Below are 17,025 nucleotides of genomic sequence, written 5' to 3' on the forward strand. Positions count from 1 at the left end.
AAAACCGAGTTAACGATAAAAACGATAACAAAATAACGCTGAAAACCGATAAAAAAAACCCCTGAAAACCATACATTTCACGCCTCAACTCTCGCGGCCCGGTACCAAACGACTCACGGACCGGTACCGGTGACCGCTGATTTAGAGTTATACTCTGACAGCTGAAACACCTTGTAAAATACCTGCAGAGCAGGTGAGCTGAAAAAATCCCCTGAGAATTAAATGCGCACTTTTCCCATTGCTGGGTGTGGGAGTGTAAACATGAGGATGTGATACTTTAAAAGTGAAACTGAAAGAAAAACGGGCACTCAGAGCGGCCAAATGTTTGACGGGCTTAAAGTTCTCATGTTAGTGTAGAATTGCAGATAAAATGGATGAATATCCGTATCCACTGTTTTTTGAAGCCACTGACTTTACAGACAGAGAGAAGGAGAAAGTGAGGAGATACTTTCAGAAAAGGCGAGAGTCCGGGGGTGGCGACTGTGGAAATCTTGAAAAACTCGGAGGAAACGTTTATAAAATATGTTTTAAGGAAAAAGAAGGTAGGACAGTCGGTTATTTGTAAAATGTATTCCTATATTTGTGTTTCAGTGACTCTGTTTATGCTCGTTTTAGATCAAGACAGAGTTTTGCAGAGGAAGTTTCACACCACCACTCTTCCTAGTGGACAAGTGCGGCTGACCGTGAGCCGGACAAGTTCACCACAGACCTCTGACCAGCCAATGCCAAGCCAATCACTGGTACAGTTTACTGCTCTTTCAAACATGACTTTTGGTTACAGTAAAAACTCAGCGTCAGAGCCGGATAATGTTGCCGAATCAGTTTAAGAGTAGCGAGTTAACCTTTTTTTTTTTATCTAACTGTCTGATGTTTGGCACTATTTACACCCCCACAGAGGAGAGTACTCGTTTTTTCACAGGTACACCACACTTATTCTAGGATGGATTATTTTCTCATCAATAATCGGTTGACTCCATGGGTCCAATCCTGTGAATACCAGGCCATAGTAACATCAGACCATACCCCTGTTGTGTTATCAATGAGTTTTCCAGACGTCCTTCAATCCAGACGACACTGGTGTTTTAATTTAACTCTCCTGGCAGATGTAAATTCCCTGGAATTCGTGAATATATATATATATATATATATATATATATATATATATATATATATATATATATATATATATATATATATATATATATATATATAAATGCATGGAGCTGCAGACTAAATTTGATCTTGATCTCTCAACCTGCCTGGAAGCCCCTTAACTGGCTGGCTAGCATCTTACCCGATTTGTCACTATGAATATAAAACAAACTCTTATTCTTCAGCTGCTGACATTCGATTGAGTGTGTTGAGAGTAGAGATGGACCGATCTGATATTATGTATCGGTATCAGTCCAATACTGACTTAACTTACTGGATCGGAGAAACAAAAAATGTAATCCATCCATTAAATATCAAAAAGCACCTCACAAAACTTGCAACATGGCATAACTCGGCTCATAACCATAGCACGTCGGAGCAGTATGCATCACGTGATAGAGGGGCTGTGTGCCAGACCAGTCTGCGGTCTGGTTGAGCAGTCGGAGCCTCGCTACCAAACCGGCATTTCATCTCCGAGAAAGTTATCCCAGAGAGAAGTAAAGCAAGTGTGTAAGTCCATCTAAATGTTTGTAAAGCATTCCCACGGTAAGCTTGACTGATATATGGAGCGACTGCCTCTTCTCTCTCCCTCCCTCTCCTGCTGCTACTTCAGCGTGAAACTGATTAGTGATCAGCTGATCGGCTTTTCTGTCGCGAGTCTGTCTCTCTTGTTTGTCGCCCAATTCACGCCAGAAAGAGAAAACCAGCAGCTGAATAACAGCAGCACGTTTAAGCTTGATAAGCAGTTGTTAGAATTTTTTTTTTTTTTTATAAAAAAAGATCCTGGTGTACAAAGTAATTACTTTGTACACCAGGATCTACTAGCTGACGGCTGGTAACTGTGCAGGGGCGGATCTAGCAAAGTTTAGCCAGGGGGGCCGATAGGGCATGAACAGGGAAAGGGGGCACAAAGACATACTTTTCTTTCTTGTTCTCATTTAAAATGTCTAGCTTTTAATAAATAATTATCTGAATCTTACACCCAAATTTTAATCTGATGTAAAAAGTATAGAAGTCCATTATTGTATATAGTTGTTAAGTCTAATATACCCTAGTAAGCTATAGTACTTTTTCCTTTGGGAAGATACCATCTGTGCAGTCTGCACTTCTGTTGAAGAAAGATGTTGAATCTATTTAATTATTCTTGAAAAATAATTGATTTCTGTGCATTTTTTTTCACACTGCATCAAATTAAAGTTGATTACGTCGATTAAGCATCATTAGGTGGGGGGTGGTTCCCTATTTTATATATTTTTTTGCTGGGAGTTTGCAACCCTATTAATTAGGTTGCTTACTCTTTAAAATACCAGAATAAGAAGGATGGAGCAGGTTTAAGTTTATTAGATTGATCAGTATTGCTGAACTATGAAATATTTTGGGTGCAGTGTATTTTTTGCATACAGGTATAACAGAATAGCTTTAGTGTTTTTTTTCAGGTTTGAACTTATACAAAATGCAGCAAGATATTAAAAAACAGTTTTATTTATTAAAAAACACACTATATTGGCGTCATGGTCCGGAGTCTGTGACTCCGTGTTTATGTTTTAGTTTATTATTATTCTGTGGTTTTGTTTATTCTGGGTTTCTGTACTCTCCTTTTTTCACGTTTCATGTTCCTATGCCATTTTCCAGTGCCTTCTCCCCACATCTCTGGTTCATGTCTCAAGGTTTCATGTTTGTTTTTGCTTAGCTTTTCCCAGTGTAGGTTACTCTTAAGTTTTGGTTTTCGTCCACCTCGTTCCTGTTTGTTTCACCCTTTTGTTAATAAAGCTCGCTCACGACTTAAGCAGTCTGCATCTTGGGTCCGTTAATAATTCACACACGGCTTGCCCCGGCAACCCGTGACAATCGGATTTATATCGGTATCGGCCGATATCCAAATTTATGATATCGGTATCGGATATAAAAAAGTGGTATCGTGCCATCTCTACTCATAAGCAGAGAGTGCTTGCTAGCACTGTCCTTAGACAGTAAATGTGACAAAACTATTCAGGAAAAAACGCAGCGTATATATTGTTTATCATGACTCTGGTTTTACTGGCCTATCAACACAATTTAAAAACCAGTATATATCACCTTGTTGCTTTGTCATCTTGAAGTGGTCATGTGACTGGCTTACCACGACTACTTTATTCTTCCTCAGTCAAACAGCAGCACTCATGTGATTGCCCCTTAGCTCCAGGTGTTGTGCCAAAAAGTGATTGTCTGCTGAACACATCTTCGACCGCCTGTTTGTGGAAAAATAGTAACGCACTGCACCGCACTTTTCTGTTAGTAATGGTAACGGCATTGTAACGATAGAAATAGTAACTAGTTTACTCGTTACTGAAAAAATGTAACGGTGTTAGTAACGTTATTCCTATCACTGGAAATAACGTAGACGATCCAGTAACGAACACAAGAGAACACACACTGTAAATGCACAGAGGGGAACGAGGAAACTACACACATAAGGGAGGCACAATTGACTGTAATTGACAAGACGAGACAAGCAAGTAACCAATGCCATGTATGTTACTCCACCTCCATACAATCAAAGATAGTGGTTTTTTTTTAAAAACATAGGTCATAAAAAGCCAGATGGTAACACTCTCACTGGACATTTTATTAGGTACACTTTGATAGTACCAAGTAAGACTTCAGTGCTGTTTCTTTTAAATCTTTGTTGTTAATTTTGGATTGTAATGTTGTGATGTTATTTGAGTTACTGTTTCCTTCCTATCAGCTTGAAGGAGTCTGGCCAGTAAACAAAATTTTAAATTCTTTGTGGAATCCATGGACACTGCTGCTAGCAAACAGATTAAAAAAAAACAAAAAAACCTCAACATCATGTTTTAACTGATTCACAAACCATTGTATTCTGCTTTCATTTACATTGTACACAATATCGAAACTGTTTTAGAAACTCGACTGTAGCATATTTCTGTTCTAACACAGTGTCATAGTCAGACATAACAACAACAAAAAAAACATATACAGAGAAATATTAATTTTATGTGTTTTTATTTACATAACAGAAAGGACTCTATGAATCAGTACAACTGAAAACTGCTGTGAAATCAACTTTTTTTTTTAATGTACGTTGATTAGAGTTTTTGAATGAAGGTTATGATTCGTTTTTGATTTACTACCCAGGCCTATGTGGTACACTCCAATTGTTCATGATAAGTAGTCTATCTTATAGCATTAATTGACAGATTTGTTTGATTTCTTCTCTTCTTTCAGAGCTCTACAAACCCAAACATAAATGGTCTTGAGAAGACTTTCAGAATAGATGTTTTCCTGCTGTTTTTCCTGAGAGACAACTGTAAAGCATACACATTTTTTGAAAAACAACTGTCGTCAATCGGCTGCACAGTGGAGCTAAATTTCGATGAAGAGGAGGTTTTGGTTAGAGGGGAGGTTGACAAGGGTCCAGGAGGAGGATTAGGTGGTTCTGCAGAGAAATGGGAGTATCAGGTGAATCAGGCCTTCGTCCAGCTAACTGAGAGCTACAACTGCTATCATGTGCTTGAGCCAAAACAGGTGAAAATAGTACTGCAGGACTCGGCCTTTAAGACAGATGATATCAAAGTTTACACAGAGAGTGGCTATGCTGTGGTTGTAGGAGAGGTTGATGCCATGAAGGAGAAGATTGCAATTCTGGAAAAAAGCCTACCCACCAAAAAGGAAGTGCCAATTGTGGAGAAGAACTTCAAGCTCATAGAAGAAGACTTAAATCGAGAAATGCGTGCTAATTGTCCAGAGGTTACAATCATCAGAGGTAGTGCCATGATCACTTTGGAGGGCCCTGACAAAGAGGTGCAGTCAGGAGCTGCAAAACTGGTTGAACTGATTAAGAACATAAAGGAGAAGAGCGTTAAGTTCCCTACAGCTCTGCTAACCTTCATGAAGACCAGTGATGCCATCCCAAAATACCAAACTCGCTTCCTGCAGAGCCTCAGAAACCCTGTTTTCTTTGAGGTGGGTGCAGATCTGGTTCTGTCCAGTTTGTCCTCTGATGCTCTGAATGAGGCCGAGGCAGCAGTAATGAGAGACTTTAAAGTGACCACTGTACAGCTGCAGGGTGCAATAGATCTCAACAGGTTGAAAGAAATTCTGACAAAAGCCAAAAACGAGGCCAACAGTAGAGAGTTCAGAGTGGACATCAGCTACATGCCAGGCGCCAGTGGAACCTCAACAACCAACGTCCAACTGGTGGGCTACAGTGAAAATGTGGCCAAGCTCAATGAAGTTCTTCATGACTTCCAGTTGAATCAAGTTTCAACTCAAGAAACCATCAATCTGCTTCATCATGACACTGTCTACTGTTTTAATAAAATCCTAGACTTGATTGGCATGAAGCAGACCAAGGTGACCTTACAAGCCTCACATTTTCCAAATCCTTGTGTGTTTGTGTCTGGTCCTCGATGTCATGTTCAGGAGGCCAAGGAGGCCCTAACATCAACTCTAGACAGTGTTGTAGTAGACACTTTGACTCTAGATGGACCAGGGGCTCAGCAGTACTTCCAGGAAGAGGGTAAAGTGACTAAAGAGCTGATAGAGGGTTCCTGTCACGTCATTATCCGAGAGAAGCAAACTGCAGCCATCCCAAACGTGCAAAGACCACGAAACACCAGCAGACTCAGTGATACACCTAGATCTCTCAGCTACAGCAGCAGCATGTACAGCACAGTTGGAAACTCTGCAATCAACAGAACAAACCTGAAGATCAAACTCAGCAGTTTAGAAAATGAACAGGTTTGATTATTTCCATTCAATTCTATTTCCCATAGTCTCAAAATAAAATATCAACATTCATGTTATTCAATATTATTTCTGCAGGTGGATGTTCTGGTGGTCCCCATGCTCAACAAGCAGCTGACTTCTACAAATATTGGCAAAAGTTTGTTGGCCAAAGCTGGGAATGTATTAAAGTTAAAGTTTGATTCAGTCTTAGCCAGTTGTGCCATCACCCCTGGTGATGTTCAGCTGGTTGATGCACCTCCATCTCTGGGCTGCTCCAAGATTTTCTTCATTGAGTGCTTGCCTTGGGACGGAGTAAGAGGAAAGAGTGTTCAGGTAAAATTAAGGACTTTTATTAACACTTCTAGAGATGGATAAGAGCTTATTCATATTTAATTTACCTTCAGAAAACCAATGAAATGCATCAATGAATTTCCTTTGGGAATAGTAAAGTTTTATGAAATTAAATAAATATCATTGCTGTGTATAGTTGAAAGGTTGGAATAACTTGATGTTATATACCACAAACTCCAAGCCAGGACTTATGCAAACAAATTTAAGTTTTTTGTGGAGCCTCAAGGTTTTCCTTGTGTGCTCAGTTGCAGTGTACAATCCAAGAGTTAAGTTTGAAAACATAGTTAAAAATATGTAACTTTTGATTTGCAGGCTCTTGGTAACGGTCTGCAGAAGTGTCTGGAGCTTTGTGTACGGCAGAATTTTGGTTCAGTGGCCATTCCAATCATTGGGCCAGGAATTGTTTTACAATACCCGCTGAGAGAAGCTATTCAAGTGTTGACTGACATCATTCACCAGTTTGGATTATCTGCATCTTCTGGATCTCTTACAAACATCCACATTGTCATTAAACCTGGTTACCCTGATTCTGAGGAGGTAACCCTTACTTGATGGCCTGTATCTGATATGTAACATGCAGGCATCAATTCTTTATCGTGTTATTCTGTGTTTTTATCTACAGTGCTACCACGATGTCTACAGACAGCTCAGCTTAAATATGAACCAGGGAGGCCAAGGTAAACTAGCACTACTCAGACTGTCTTTATTATGTGACATTAATGCATAGTGAGCAGATAAAAAGCATTCAGCCTGTGCCATATTTTACCATCTTCATTAGTACCCTCAGTTATCAGATTAAATATCAAACAATAGCTAATGTGTGGTGTTCTTCCTCTAAGCAATCTTCAGGTCCCTCACCAGTGACTTGGATGACATAACCATGACAGTGGAAAGTGGGGTTAAACTACATGTTGTGTTTGGTGACATAACCAATGAAACTACAGATGTTGTAGTGAACACAACAGACTTCCAAAATTTTATCCTTGGTAAGTGAAACTGAGGATGCACACAAGTACAGTGGGGCAAAAAAGTATTTAGTCAGCCACTGATTGTGCAAGTTCCCCCACTTAAAATGATGACAGAGGTCAGTAATTTGCACCAGAGGTACACTTCAACTGTGAGAGACAGAATGTGAAAAAAAAATCCATGAATCCACATGGTAGGATTTGTAAAGAATTTATTGGTAAATCAGGGTGGAAAATAAGTATTTGGTCAATAACAAAAATACAACTCAATACTTTGTAACATAACCTTTATTGGCAATAACAGAGGTCAAACGTTTACTATAGGTCTTTACCAGGTTTGCACACACAGTAGCTGGTATTTTGGCCCATTCCTCCATGCAGATCTTCTCGAGAGCAGTGATGTTTTGGGGCTGTCGCCGAGCAACACGGACTTTCAACTCCCGCCACAGATTTTCTATGGGGTTGAGGTCTGGAGACTGGCTAGGCCACTCCAGGACTTTCAAATGCTTCTTACGGAGCCACTCCTTTGTTGCCCGGGCGGTGTGTTTTGGATCATTGTCATGTTGGAAGACCCAGCCTCGTTTCATCTTCAAAGTTCTCACTGATGGAAGGAGGTTTTGGCTCAAAATCTCACGATACATGGCCCCATTCATTCTGTCCTTAACACGGATCAGTCGTCCTGTCCCCTTGGCAGAAAAACAGCCCCATAGCATGATGTTTCCACCCCCATGCTTCACAGTAGGTATGGTGTTCTTGGGATGCAACTCAGTATTCTTCGTCCTCCAAACACGACGAGTTGAGTTTATACCAAAAAGTTCTACTTTGGTTTCATCTGACCACATGACATTCTCCCAATCCTCTGCTGTATCATCCATGTGCTCTCTGGCAAACTTCAGACGGGCCTGGACATGCACTGGCTTCAGCAGCGGAACACGTCTGGCACTGCGGGATTTGATTCCCTGCCGTTGTAGTGTGTTACTGATGGTGACCTTTGTTACTTTGGTCCCAGCTCTCTGCAGGTCATTCACCAGGTCCCCCCGTGTGGTTCTGGGATCTTTGCTCACCGTTCTCATGATCATTTTGACCCCACGGGATGAGATCTTGCGTGGAGCCCCAGATCGAGGGAGATTATCAGTGGTCTTGTATGTCTTCCATTTTCTGATGATTGCTCCCACAGTTGATTTTTTCACACCAAGCTGCTTGCCTATTGTAGATTCACTCTTCCCAGTCTGGTGCAGGTCTACAATACTTTTCCTGGTGTCCTTCGAAAGCTCTTTGGTCTTGGCCATGGCGGAGTTTGGAGTCTGACTGTTTGAGGCTGTGGACAGGTGTCTTTTATACAGATGATGAGTTCAAACAGGTGCCATTCATACAGGTAACGAGTGGGGGACAGAAAAGCTTCTTACAGAAGACGTTACAGGTCTGTGAGAGCCAGAGATTTTCTATGTTTGAGGTGACCAAATACTTATTTTCCACCCTAATTTACGAATCAATTCTTTACAAATCCTACCATGTGAATTCATGGATTTTTTTTCACATTCTGTCTCTCACAGTTGAAGTGTACCTCTGGTGCAAATTACTGACCTCTGTCATCATTTTAAGTGGGGGAACTTGCACAATCGGTGGCTGACTAAATACTTTTTTGCCCCACTGTACATAGCATAGTGAGCAGGAGGATCATGTTGTAACTGTGACATTATTTTTTTTAGCCACAATGGTGGCATAGCTCTCTACGAATTTCAAAGGTAAACACATGTTCATGCATGTTTGCTCAGAAATGGGGATGTCTTTTTAAACATGATCTTTGAACATATTACGGGCGATCGTGGCTCAAGAGTTGGGAGTTCGCCTTGTAATCAGAAGGTTGCTGGTTCGAGCCCTGGCTCTGACAGTCTCGATCATCGTGTCCTTGGGCAAGACACTTGACCCGTTGCCTACTGGTGGTGGTCCGGTGGCGCCAGTGTCCGGCAGCCTCGCCTCTGTCAGTGCGCCCCAGGGTGGCTGTGGGCTACAATGTAGCTTGTCATCACCAATGTGTGTGTGAATGGGTGGATGACTGGATGTGTAAAGCACTTTGGGGTCCTTAGGGACTAGTAAAGCGCTATATAAATACAGGCCATTTACTATTTTTACCATCCAAGTTTTCATCTAGTATTATCAGCAGGCCACTTATTTTAAGATCAAATACTTACTTGTATTTTACATCTCGTACCTATCATGGTTGTAGTTTAATATTTTTGTGCAAGTGCTGACCAGGCAAATTCAGTCGGAACAGGTTTGGTGGATGACAAAATGCAAAGCAGAGATTTATGGGCATTGTTGTCCAATGATGACTTGCTAATTTTGGTCCTTAAGCCAGTCATTTCATCACATTTGGGCTGCCGATATCTTTTGTTGGTACTCGAACTGCTAGAGCTAACAGCTCCCACAGTTTCGTGCTTGCTGCAACATGTTTTGCAATTAGATGGTGCCGTAAAGTTGAAGTGCTTCATGGTACGCAAACTCCCTTTTGCACAGTTTGCATAAAACCATGCTTTTATCAAGGCTTCCGTCAGGTAGTCTTTTGAAATTAAATTTGCCTCCGCTCAGTCACAGCAAGTCACTTTATTCTGATTCTTTTTACCTCTGATGTGTGCATCAGTGTAATCTAGTGATGTTCGATTCGTGAACGAATCGTTCAATACTCGAGAATCACTTTACTGACTCGTAAATCATGATTCACAAGCCCAACTGACTCACTGACTCATCCCTGTTGCTGTTAGAAAACTAATTCCATTAGTAGAAATATATCTAGCTTATAATTAAAATTGTGGGGGGGGAAACAACAGCCAGTTTCTTAACAAAAGCATTTCTGCTCTGAACTGAAAGAAAAAACCCTGAGTGGAAGCTCACATCAAGAAAATAGCTCCTCGGTTCACAGTAGCATCGCTCTACTAACATGCTAACACCCTCCCTTCCTGTGCTGAATCGTAAGCGTAAGCGAATCACTCACTCACTCACTCACTCACTCACTCACCCCCTCCCTCCTGGCTCACAGCTTCTTCTTCTTCTTGGTTGGCAACCAATGTTAAGGCACATTACCGCCCCCTGGCTCACAGCTCAGAGGACATTTAGATGAGAAAATATATATTTGACACATTTATGGAAAATACTAATAAAATACAAATAAAAAAAATAAATGTTTATTAAGCAGTTTTGATAGGAAATTGCTTAATTTTAGAAATGTTTTTGCTCTTTTTTGCTCTATAAAATAGTTGTTGTTTTTTTAGAATCATTCATCTTAGCAGTGGGATTTACATGAAAAGAGAAACAAATTAACTTTGAGTGAAAATGTACATTTTTTGCACTCTCTAGTCAACTGACTCAGTGAATCAAATGACTCAAAAATCCGATTCACTTTGGTGAGTGACTCATCAAAACTCGATTCAGTAAAAAGAATCAAATTTACCATCACTAGTGTAATCGGTATACCAGGGAAACGAGCATTGACAAAAGTTCCCCTTTGCTTGGAATGCAAAGTGTGATTAAAAGAGCTTTTTTTAACGCGTTAAATTTTTTTCTAATTAACTAATTGCAATCAATGCATTAAAATCCCACCCCTTGTAAAAATACATGTAGGGCAGTTAGCAGGTCCAGATTTAATTATTCAGTATTTTTTTTATTCTTTTTCTCTTCTTCTTCTACAGATGGGGTATGCAAAGATATCTTAACTGTAGCTGGACCAGAGGTGGAAGCAGAACTGAAAGCAGGTGAGAAATAGAGAAGTTGCTACTTATCTTCTCATCTTACTTATCTGCCTCTCACTCATGCTTATTTTGTCACTTTCTGTGCAGCATACGTGGAACGAGGAAAAATATTTGTGACCCAGTCTGGAAATTTCCCCTGTAAAGCTATTTTTCATGTATGTGGACAAAGGGATGAAGTCTACAACTTGGACTTCATCCAACTTGTGTGTAATGTCATTTACTATTGTGAGTCGTATAAATACAGCTCAGTGGCAATTCCTGCCATCTTTGCTGGTACGTATTTTGTTTGGCATTCAAGTCTTGTTGTGCTACACACACACACACACACACACACACACACACACACACACACACACACACACACACACACACACACACACACACACACACACACACACACACACACACACCTAAATGCAAGTGGTGTTTCTGCAGGTGCTGGCGAGTTGGACCCTACTATTGTGGCAGGTGCCATCCTTCGAGTGATCAAGTCTTCTACATCATCAATGAACAGCCTCACCGACATCCGCCTCGTCCTGATTAAGATCGATGTCTTCTTGGCTTTTAAAGAGGAAGCGATGCAGATGTATTCCCCAGCTGTCATCAACAGAGGTGACAGAAATATTCACAAAGTGCCATCTTGTGTGGTTATTTAGTGTAGTGATTTTTAAAATAAAAAGCAGATTAAATTATTATTTTACTGAAAATACTTGCTTATTTGTTTGATCCACCTTCCAGTGTCATTTCAAGAACAACAACAGCAACAACAGTCTGCTCCTAGTGTGAGTGCATACCTCAGCAGTCTCCAAATCAGCTCTTCTAGTCATCAGTCTGTCTTCACATTCCTGGGTCTTTCCATATCCGACATTGATGATGCCATGGAAAAGCTGAAGCATCAATATCAGACGCAGTGCTCCAGTAACACCTTCTCAAAGGAGGAACTGGAACTCCTCAACCAGGATGACATGATGGAGCTGAAGGATCTTGTGGAGGCTGAGGGTTTATTTGTGCAAACTGATCAGTCTGGCGCCCTAACAGTGAGCGGGCTAAAAGACGGGGTCACCCGGGTACTGCAGAAAATGAATCAGTGCCAGTACATGAACCTTGCTAGAGAGGTGAGAGTGAGGGAGGAGGAGGATGTTTACAACAAAGTGGTTTGGTGCATCCTGGCAAATCACGGTAACTGGGAAAGACTTCCCAAATCAGCTAATCACCAATTGGAAAAAAACGAATTAACAGAAGGAATAACAGATGCACAGGGACTTATATGGGAGGTTGATGTACAGGCAATGGTGGCCACACGACCACTGAGCAGACAGACGACAAAGCTGAAACGACTTGAGAATCTTCCAGGTGAGTAGATAGTTCTCAGAGATGTTACAAAAATGAGCCTGACTGATATTGGAGTTTGATGCTTGAGAGTAATATAAACTTCAATAAACAAATGTTAAGGTTTTGAAAGAAATAATTCTACTAAAAAAGTATTAAAAAATGTACTTGTAAAAATAGTTGCAAAAGTCACTATGAGGAATGACAGTAACAGTAAACAGTTTTGAAACAGGAAATGTCAAAATTTCAATATTAGAAATATCAAAGTCTCTCCTTATCTGCTGATTTCAAATTGCATTGCAAAGCAGTGTTAGATTGGTGTCAGAAGGGCACCAATATAGCAAACAGTGTTAAGACTGATATGTGGCTGGACTGAACCAAATCCCAATTTTAAAACATCTATGCAATGTGTAAAAGTCAATGACAGCTTTATTGCTAAGCTCTTAAAAATACAAAGAAACAGAGGAGAAAAAATACTTTTTCAACTTCTTAGAAAACACAAGGCACAGAGGAAAAGAGCTGAGAGAGAACACAACAAAGGGCAAGGGAAGATTGATGAGACAGAGGAAAGAACTGGACACGAAGCGCAAGAGACGAAATACCACCAAAGTAAAACAGGAAGTAAGAGATGACAGACTCACAACATGAAAGTATGACAGAGAGACAGAAGATAAACATAGAGACACAGCTGAAGGAACAGAATGGGAATAGAAAAGGGCTTTAACAAACTTATCATCAGTTAAAGAAAGCAAGCACTAAAGTCACAGAAAACAGGAAATGCATTCCTATACCAAACCAATAGTTACCTGACTTAATAAAATATAACAAACATGTTGTCTTTTTCAGACTTTACTTTCCCTCTGTACTGGGACCCCATGGCTGCCAATGAGACTATGAAGGTGGTTTCTCTGGAGACTTCTTCTGCAGAGTATCACACAGTGAAGGAGGCTTTCAAACGAACTGTCCCCAAAACTGTGATGAAGGTGGGTGGCTTTTCCTGCACAAGTACAAGTACATATATACACAAGTACATGCATACAAGCTGAAAAAGTTGATTGTGTGGTTACAGTGCAAACTAGTGAGCATTACTGGCTGTAATGTGGTCTGCTTAACTGGTCAGCTATCATGATACATGTTAACATTCAGGGAAAGAAGCTAATTAAAATATTAACTGCACCAGACTTTATATCAACAGTGCATGTGGTCATTAATTACATATTTCGATAACATAAAGGGTGTAACAAATAGATATTTTTTATTTTTAACTGACTTACTATAAACACTATTTATTTATTTTTATTTAAACATAAATAAATAGTGTTTAATTTCCTATTATTTTATCTAACCTGTAAAATGCATAAATATTAAAAAAAGATAATAAATGAGTATTAAAAAAAAAATTGAAAACATTTTTCCCTAGGAACTTTTTTTTCCTATGTAAAGAAATGATGTCTTGTAACCCATGGCAACTGCAACATCATCACATACCTGCTCTTCTTTTTGTGTCCACATGTAAGACATGAATTGATTTAATATATTTATTCAGTAAATGTATATAAAAAATCGAAATCATAAAAGAAAAACAGGAAATTAAAGGAAACAGAAATCAGTCACATTCTGTCAACAAATTAATTGCCACATTAAAAAAATAAATACATTATATTTTATTTTATCAATCAATTTATCTATCTATCTATCTATCTATCTATGTTGGATATTTGCAGTTTCCGGCCACCATATCTCTGTGGTCCATTGAACCGATGTCAATATATTTGCTCAGAAATGCTATGAAAAATTCAAACTCCCTACCTGAGAAATATCACGTTTCTAAAGTGTGTTTTTTATTTTAATTTTTAAGTTTCTAAAGTTTTCAGTTTTGCAGTAAGAAAGTCATTAATTATTCACTGCTGTAATCTAAACTTCTCATACCTGAAACACATGCCTCAGTTTATGGTTACCACCATAAAGACATGAACTAAGCCATCAGATGTAATTAATATCCACACTGCTTTGTTTGGCATCTCTTTGATCCTTTGGCTTCGGTCTCTCTTGTCAGATTGAACGTTTGCAGAACGTTCACCTGCGGCGCGCCTATGAAGCCCAGAAGAAGCACATTTCTGATAAGAACGCACACGAGGGAGGAGCAGCGGAGAAACCTCTGTACCACGGGACGACCCAGGAAAACTGCCACTCCATCATGACAACTGGATTCAACAGGAGTTTTGCTGGACAAAACGGTGATAATTGTTACTGAACAAGACAACATTTTTCTGTTGCTTCAAAACGAATCACTAGTGTTGACTTTGTCTTAGAAATTATTACCTCCTATACACCAAGGTTTTACATATACATGTAAGTCTTTACCGCTCTGATCACTCTGACATTGTGTCTATATTGGTCCACCATTACATGGTGACAGATTGATCATTTGCAGACTGCTTCAAGTATTTTATGGTCTTGAATGTGGTTGTATTTAACCATCATTTATAGACACAAACAGGACTCTTAGGATATTAAATGCAAGACTTACGTAATATATGTTGGAAGTCACCATGTTTTATCTATGATAACCTATTACTAATTTCCTTTTTTTTCTTCCTACATTCAGCAACTGTACACGGTCATGGGACCTACTTTGCTGTAAACGCCAGCTACTCAGCCCAGCCCACCTACTCCAAGCCAGCTGCTGATGGTTCTCGGTTAATGTTCGTCGCCCGAGTCCTCACAGGCGTCTTCACTCAGGGCCAAGCTACCATGAAGGTGCTTCCACTCCGAAACAGCCAGCAGCCTCACAACCGCTTCGATAGCGCAGTGGACAAAATTGATAACCCTGCCATGTATATTGTGTTCCATGACAACCAAGCATACCCCGACTACCTCATCACATTCAAAGGAGATTAAGGGAAAAGTATTTTCTACTGTGGAAAAATGAAGGTCCAAAAAGAACAATATTAAAGTTATATTTCTAACTACATAAAGATTTATGTAGTAACTGGAAGTGTGTGGAAAAGTTACATTTGTAAAGGACCCAGAAACTTTATCATAGTTTACACTAAATATTTAAGAAGTTTTGCACACAAAACTAAATTTCCCTGTTGGGTACCTATGTGGTAGGTTTCTCTTACAAGAAGACAATGCACTTTTCATACTACAAGCAATTATATTTAATGTAGTGTTGACTTTTTTTTTTCAGTGTTAAATTTCTTACGTGTTAAATTATATGTTATTTTAATCTTGTTCTGAAAGCTGTAAGAATTATGCCAACAGAAGCTGTTTATATACGAAGTATATGAAATATGAAGAAATATGACATGTATGTACAAACACACACTGAAGGCACGTCACATGATTATGCATTTCTATTCTTTTATTTGGTTGATATTTGTATCTTACATCTTCAGAAGATTTATTGTATGCTTGTCTGGCACTTTCTTGTACAAAGAAAAATAAGAGGAGGTGGGTGATCAACACTCAAATAGAAACTGTGAAATGTAAATACAATTGTGGTAACATTATGCAAACACATATAAAAACATATTCAATTCATAATTAACTAACTGTTGAACATAGCAAACTGTCTCCAGAGGAGTTTAAAATGTTAACTGTGTTAAAATGAGAGTTAAACACATGAGTGATGAGATAATAGCTCCAACGGGATGATAATCTTTCTTGTCACACAGTTAAATGTGGCTTGATATGTTTCCTTGGAAGTAATTCTCCCCCCTAGTGGCCAAAAAATAATTACAATTTAGCTTTGAAATTAAATTTATTTAAATGTGCTTATTTTAGAGCTAAGGATTATTCAGGTTGTCAAAGGTTCAAAAAGATAATTTTACCATATATCATAAAGTCAAACCTCCTGTTGTCATTTACTCAAAAGCCAAATCTTTTTAAAATATGTAATCTAGCAACTAGCTATTCATTTTATTGCTATCTCTGCAGCATTTGAAAGAAATATCAGCAGTGCTGAAGCTAAAGAGCTGAAAAACTGCAGCTACACAACACATTTTTGTATAGCACATTTATATAGGCCTATATAAATGTGCTATACAAACAGTTGTTCATCATCACTCACCTGTAATACCTGGACTTTGGCTCCAACATCCCAGGTCCTTCCATGCGAATGTGGATGTTCTCCAGGTTAAAGCTGAAGGAGTTTATAAACTCCACAGTTGCTATCATCTCTTCACTACCAGACACCTGAAGTACACACAGGAATTGTAAAAATCCAGCTTTGTATATGATAACAGATAACAGTTTCTGGATAGGGCATCAAGCAACTAACGAAAAAAAAAAAGGCCGTCTGACTGCGTGCCACCAGGTTTGTCTTTAATGTGATGTAGGATGCATACTGCAATATAAGAAAAAACCAGCAAAGAAAAATAATGTGGCAAAAGCACACAAAAAACATCAGAAATAGAAAAAAAACTGTAAGAACTAAAATTAAATAAATAAATTGTGACGATAAAGTGTTTCTGGGGACACACATGAGCTGCAGCAGTGACAGAAACCAAAACATGTGAAAGGTTACACTGAGGTACCCAAACAGAGGGTACAAGTGTTTTAACCACATGAGTCATATAATGGTCATAAATTGGGGCGGCATGGTGGCACGGTGGTTAGCACTGGTACTGCACAGCAAAAAGGTCCTGAGTTCAATTGCACCATCAGGCTGGGGTCTTTCTGTGTGGAGTTTGCATGTTCTCCCCGTGTTTGCATGGGTTCACTCCGGCTCCACCGTCCAAAGACATGCA

The 17,025-nt window shown here is 39.4% G+C and overlaps 1 protein-coding gene across 1 annotated transcript; it reads left to right on the forward strand.

Moving 5' to 3' along the window:
- Positions 1-370: 370 nt before the first annotated feature.
- LOC146674723 (protein mono-ADP-ribosyltransferase PARP14-like) lies at positions 371-15,289 on the forward strand. Its single transcript, XM_085402419.1, has 14 exons — positions 371-542; positions 616-740; positions 4,378-5,892; positions 5,977-6,213; positions 6,544-6,768; positions 6,854-6,908; positions 7,071-7,217; positions 10,883-10,945; positions 11,030-11,215; positions 11,378-11,554; positions 11,681-12,295; positions 13,118-13,254; positions 14,328-14,508; positions 14,880-15,289. The coding sequence occupies exons 1-14, from the start codon at positions 371-373 to the stop codon at positions 15,170-15,172; spliced, it is 4,128 nt and encodes a 1,375-aa protein (XP_085258545.1). The 3' UTR covers positions 15,173-15,289.
- The last annotated feature ends 1,736 nt before the right edge of the window (positions 15,290-17,025 follow it).

The sequence above is a fragment of the Rhamphochromis longiceps genome, linkage group LG3 (assembly GCF_057381845.1).
Source record: "Rhamphochromis longiceps isolate RC_006_pf linkage group LG3, R_longiceps_female_GT1.1, whole genome shotgun sequence".
NCBI lineage: Eukaryota > Metazoa > Chordata > Actinopteri > Cichliformes > Cichlidae > Rhamphochromis > Rhamphochromis longiceps.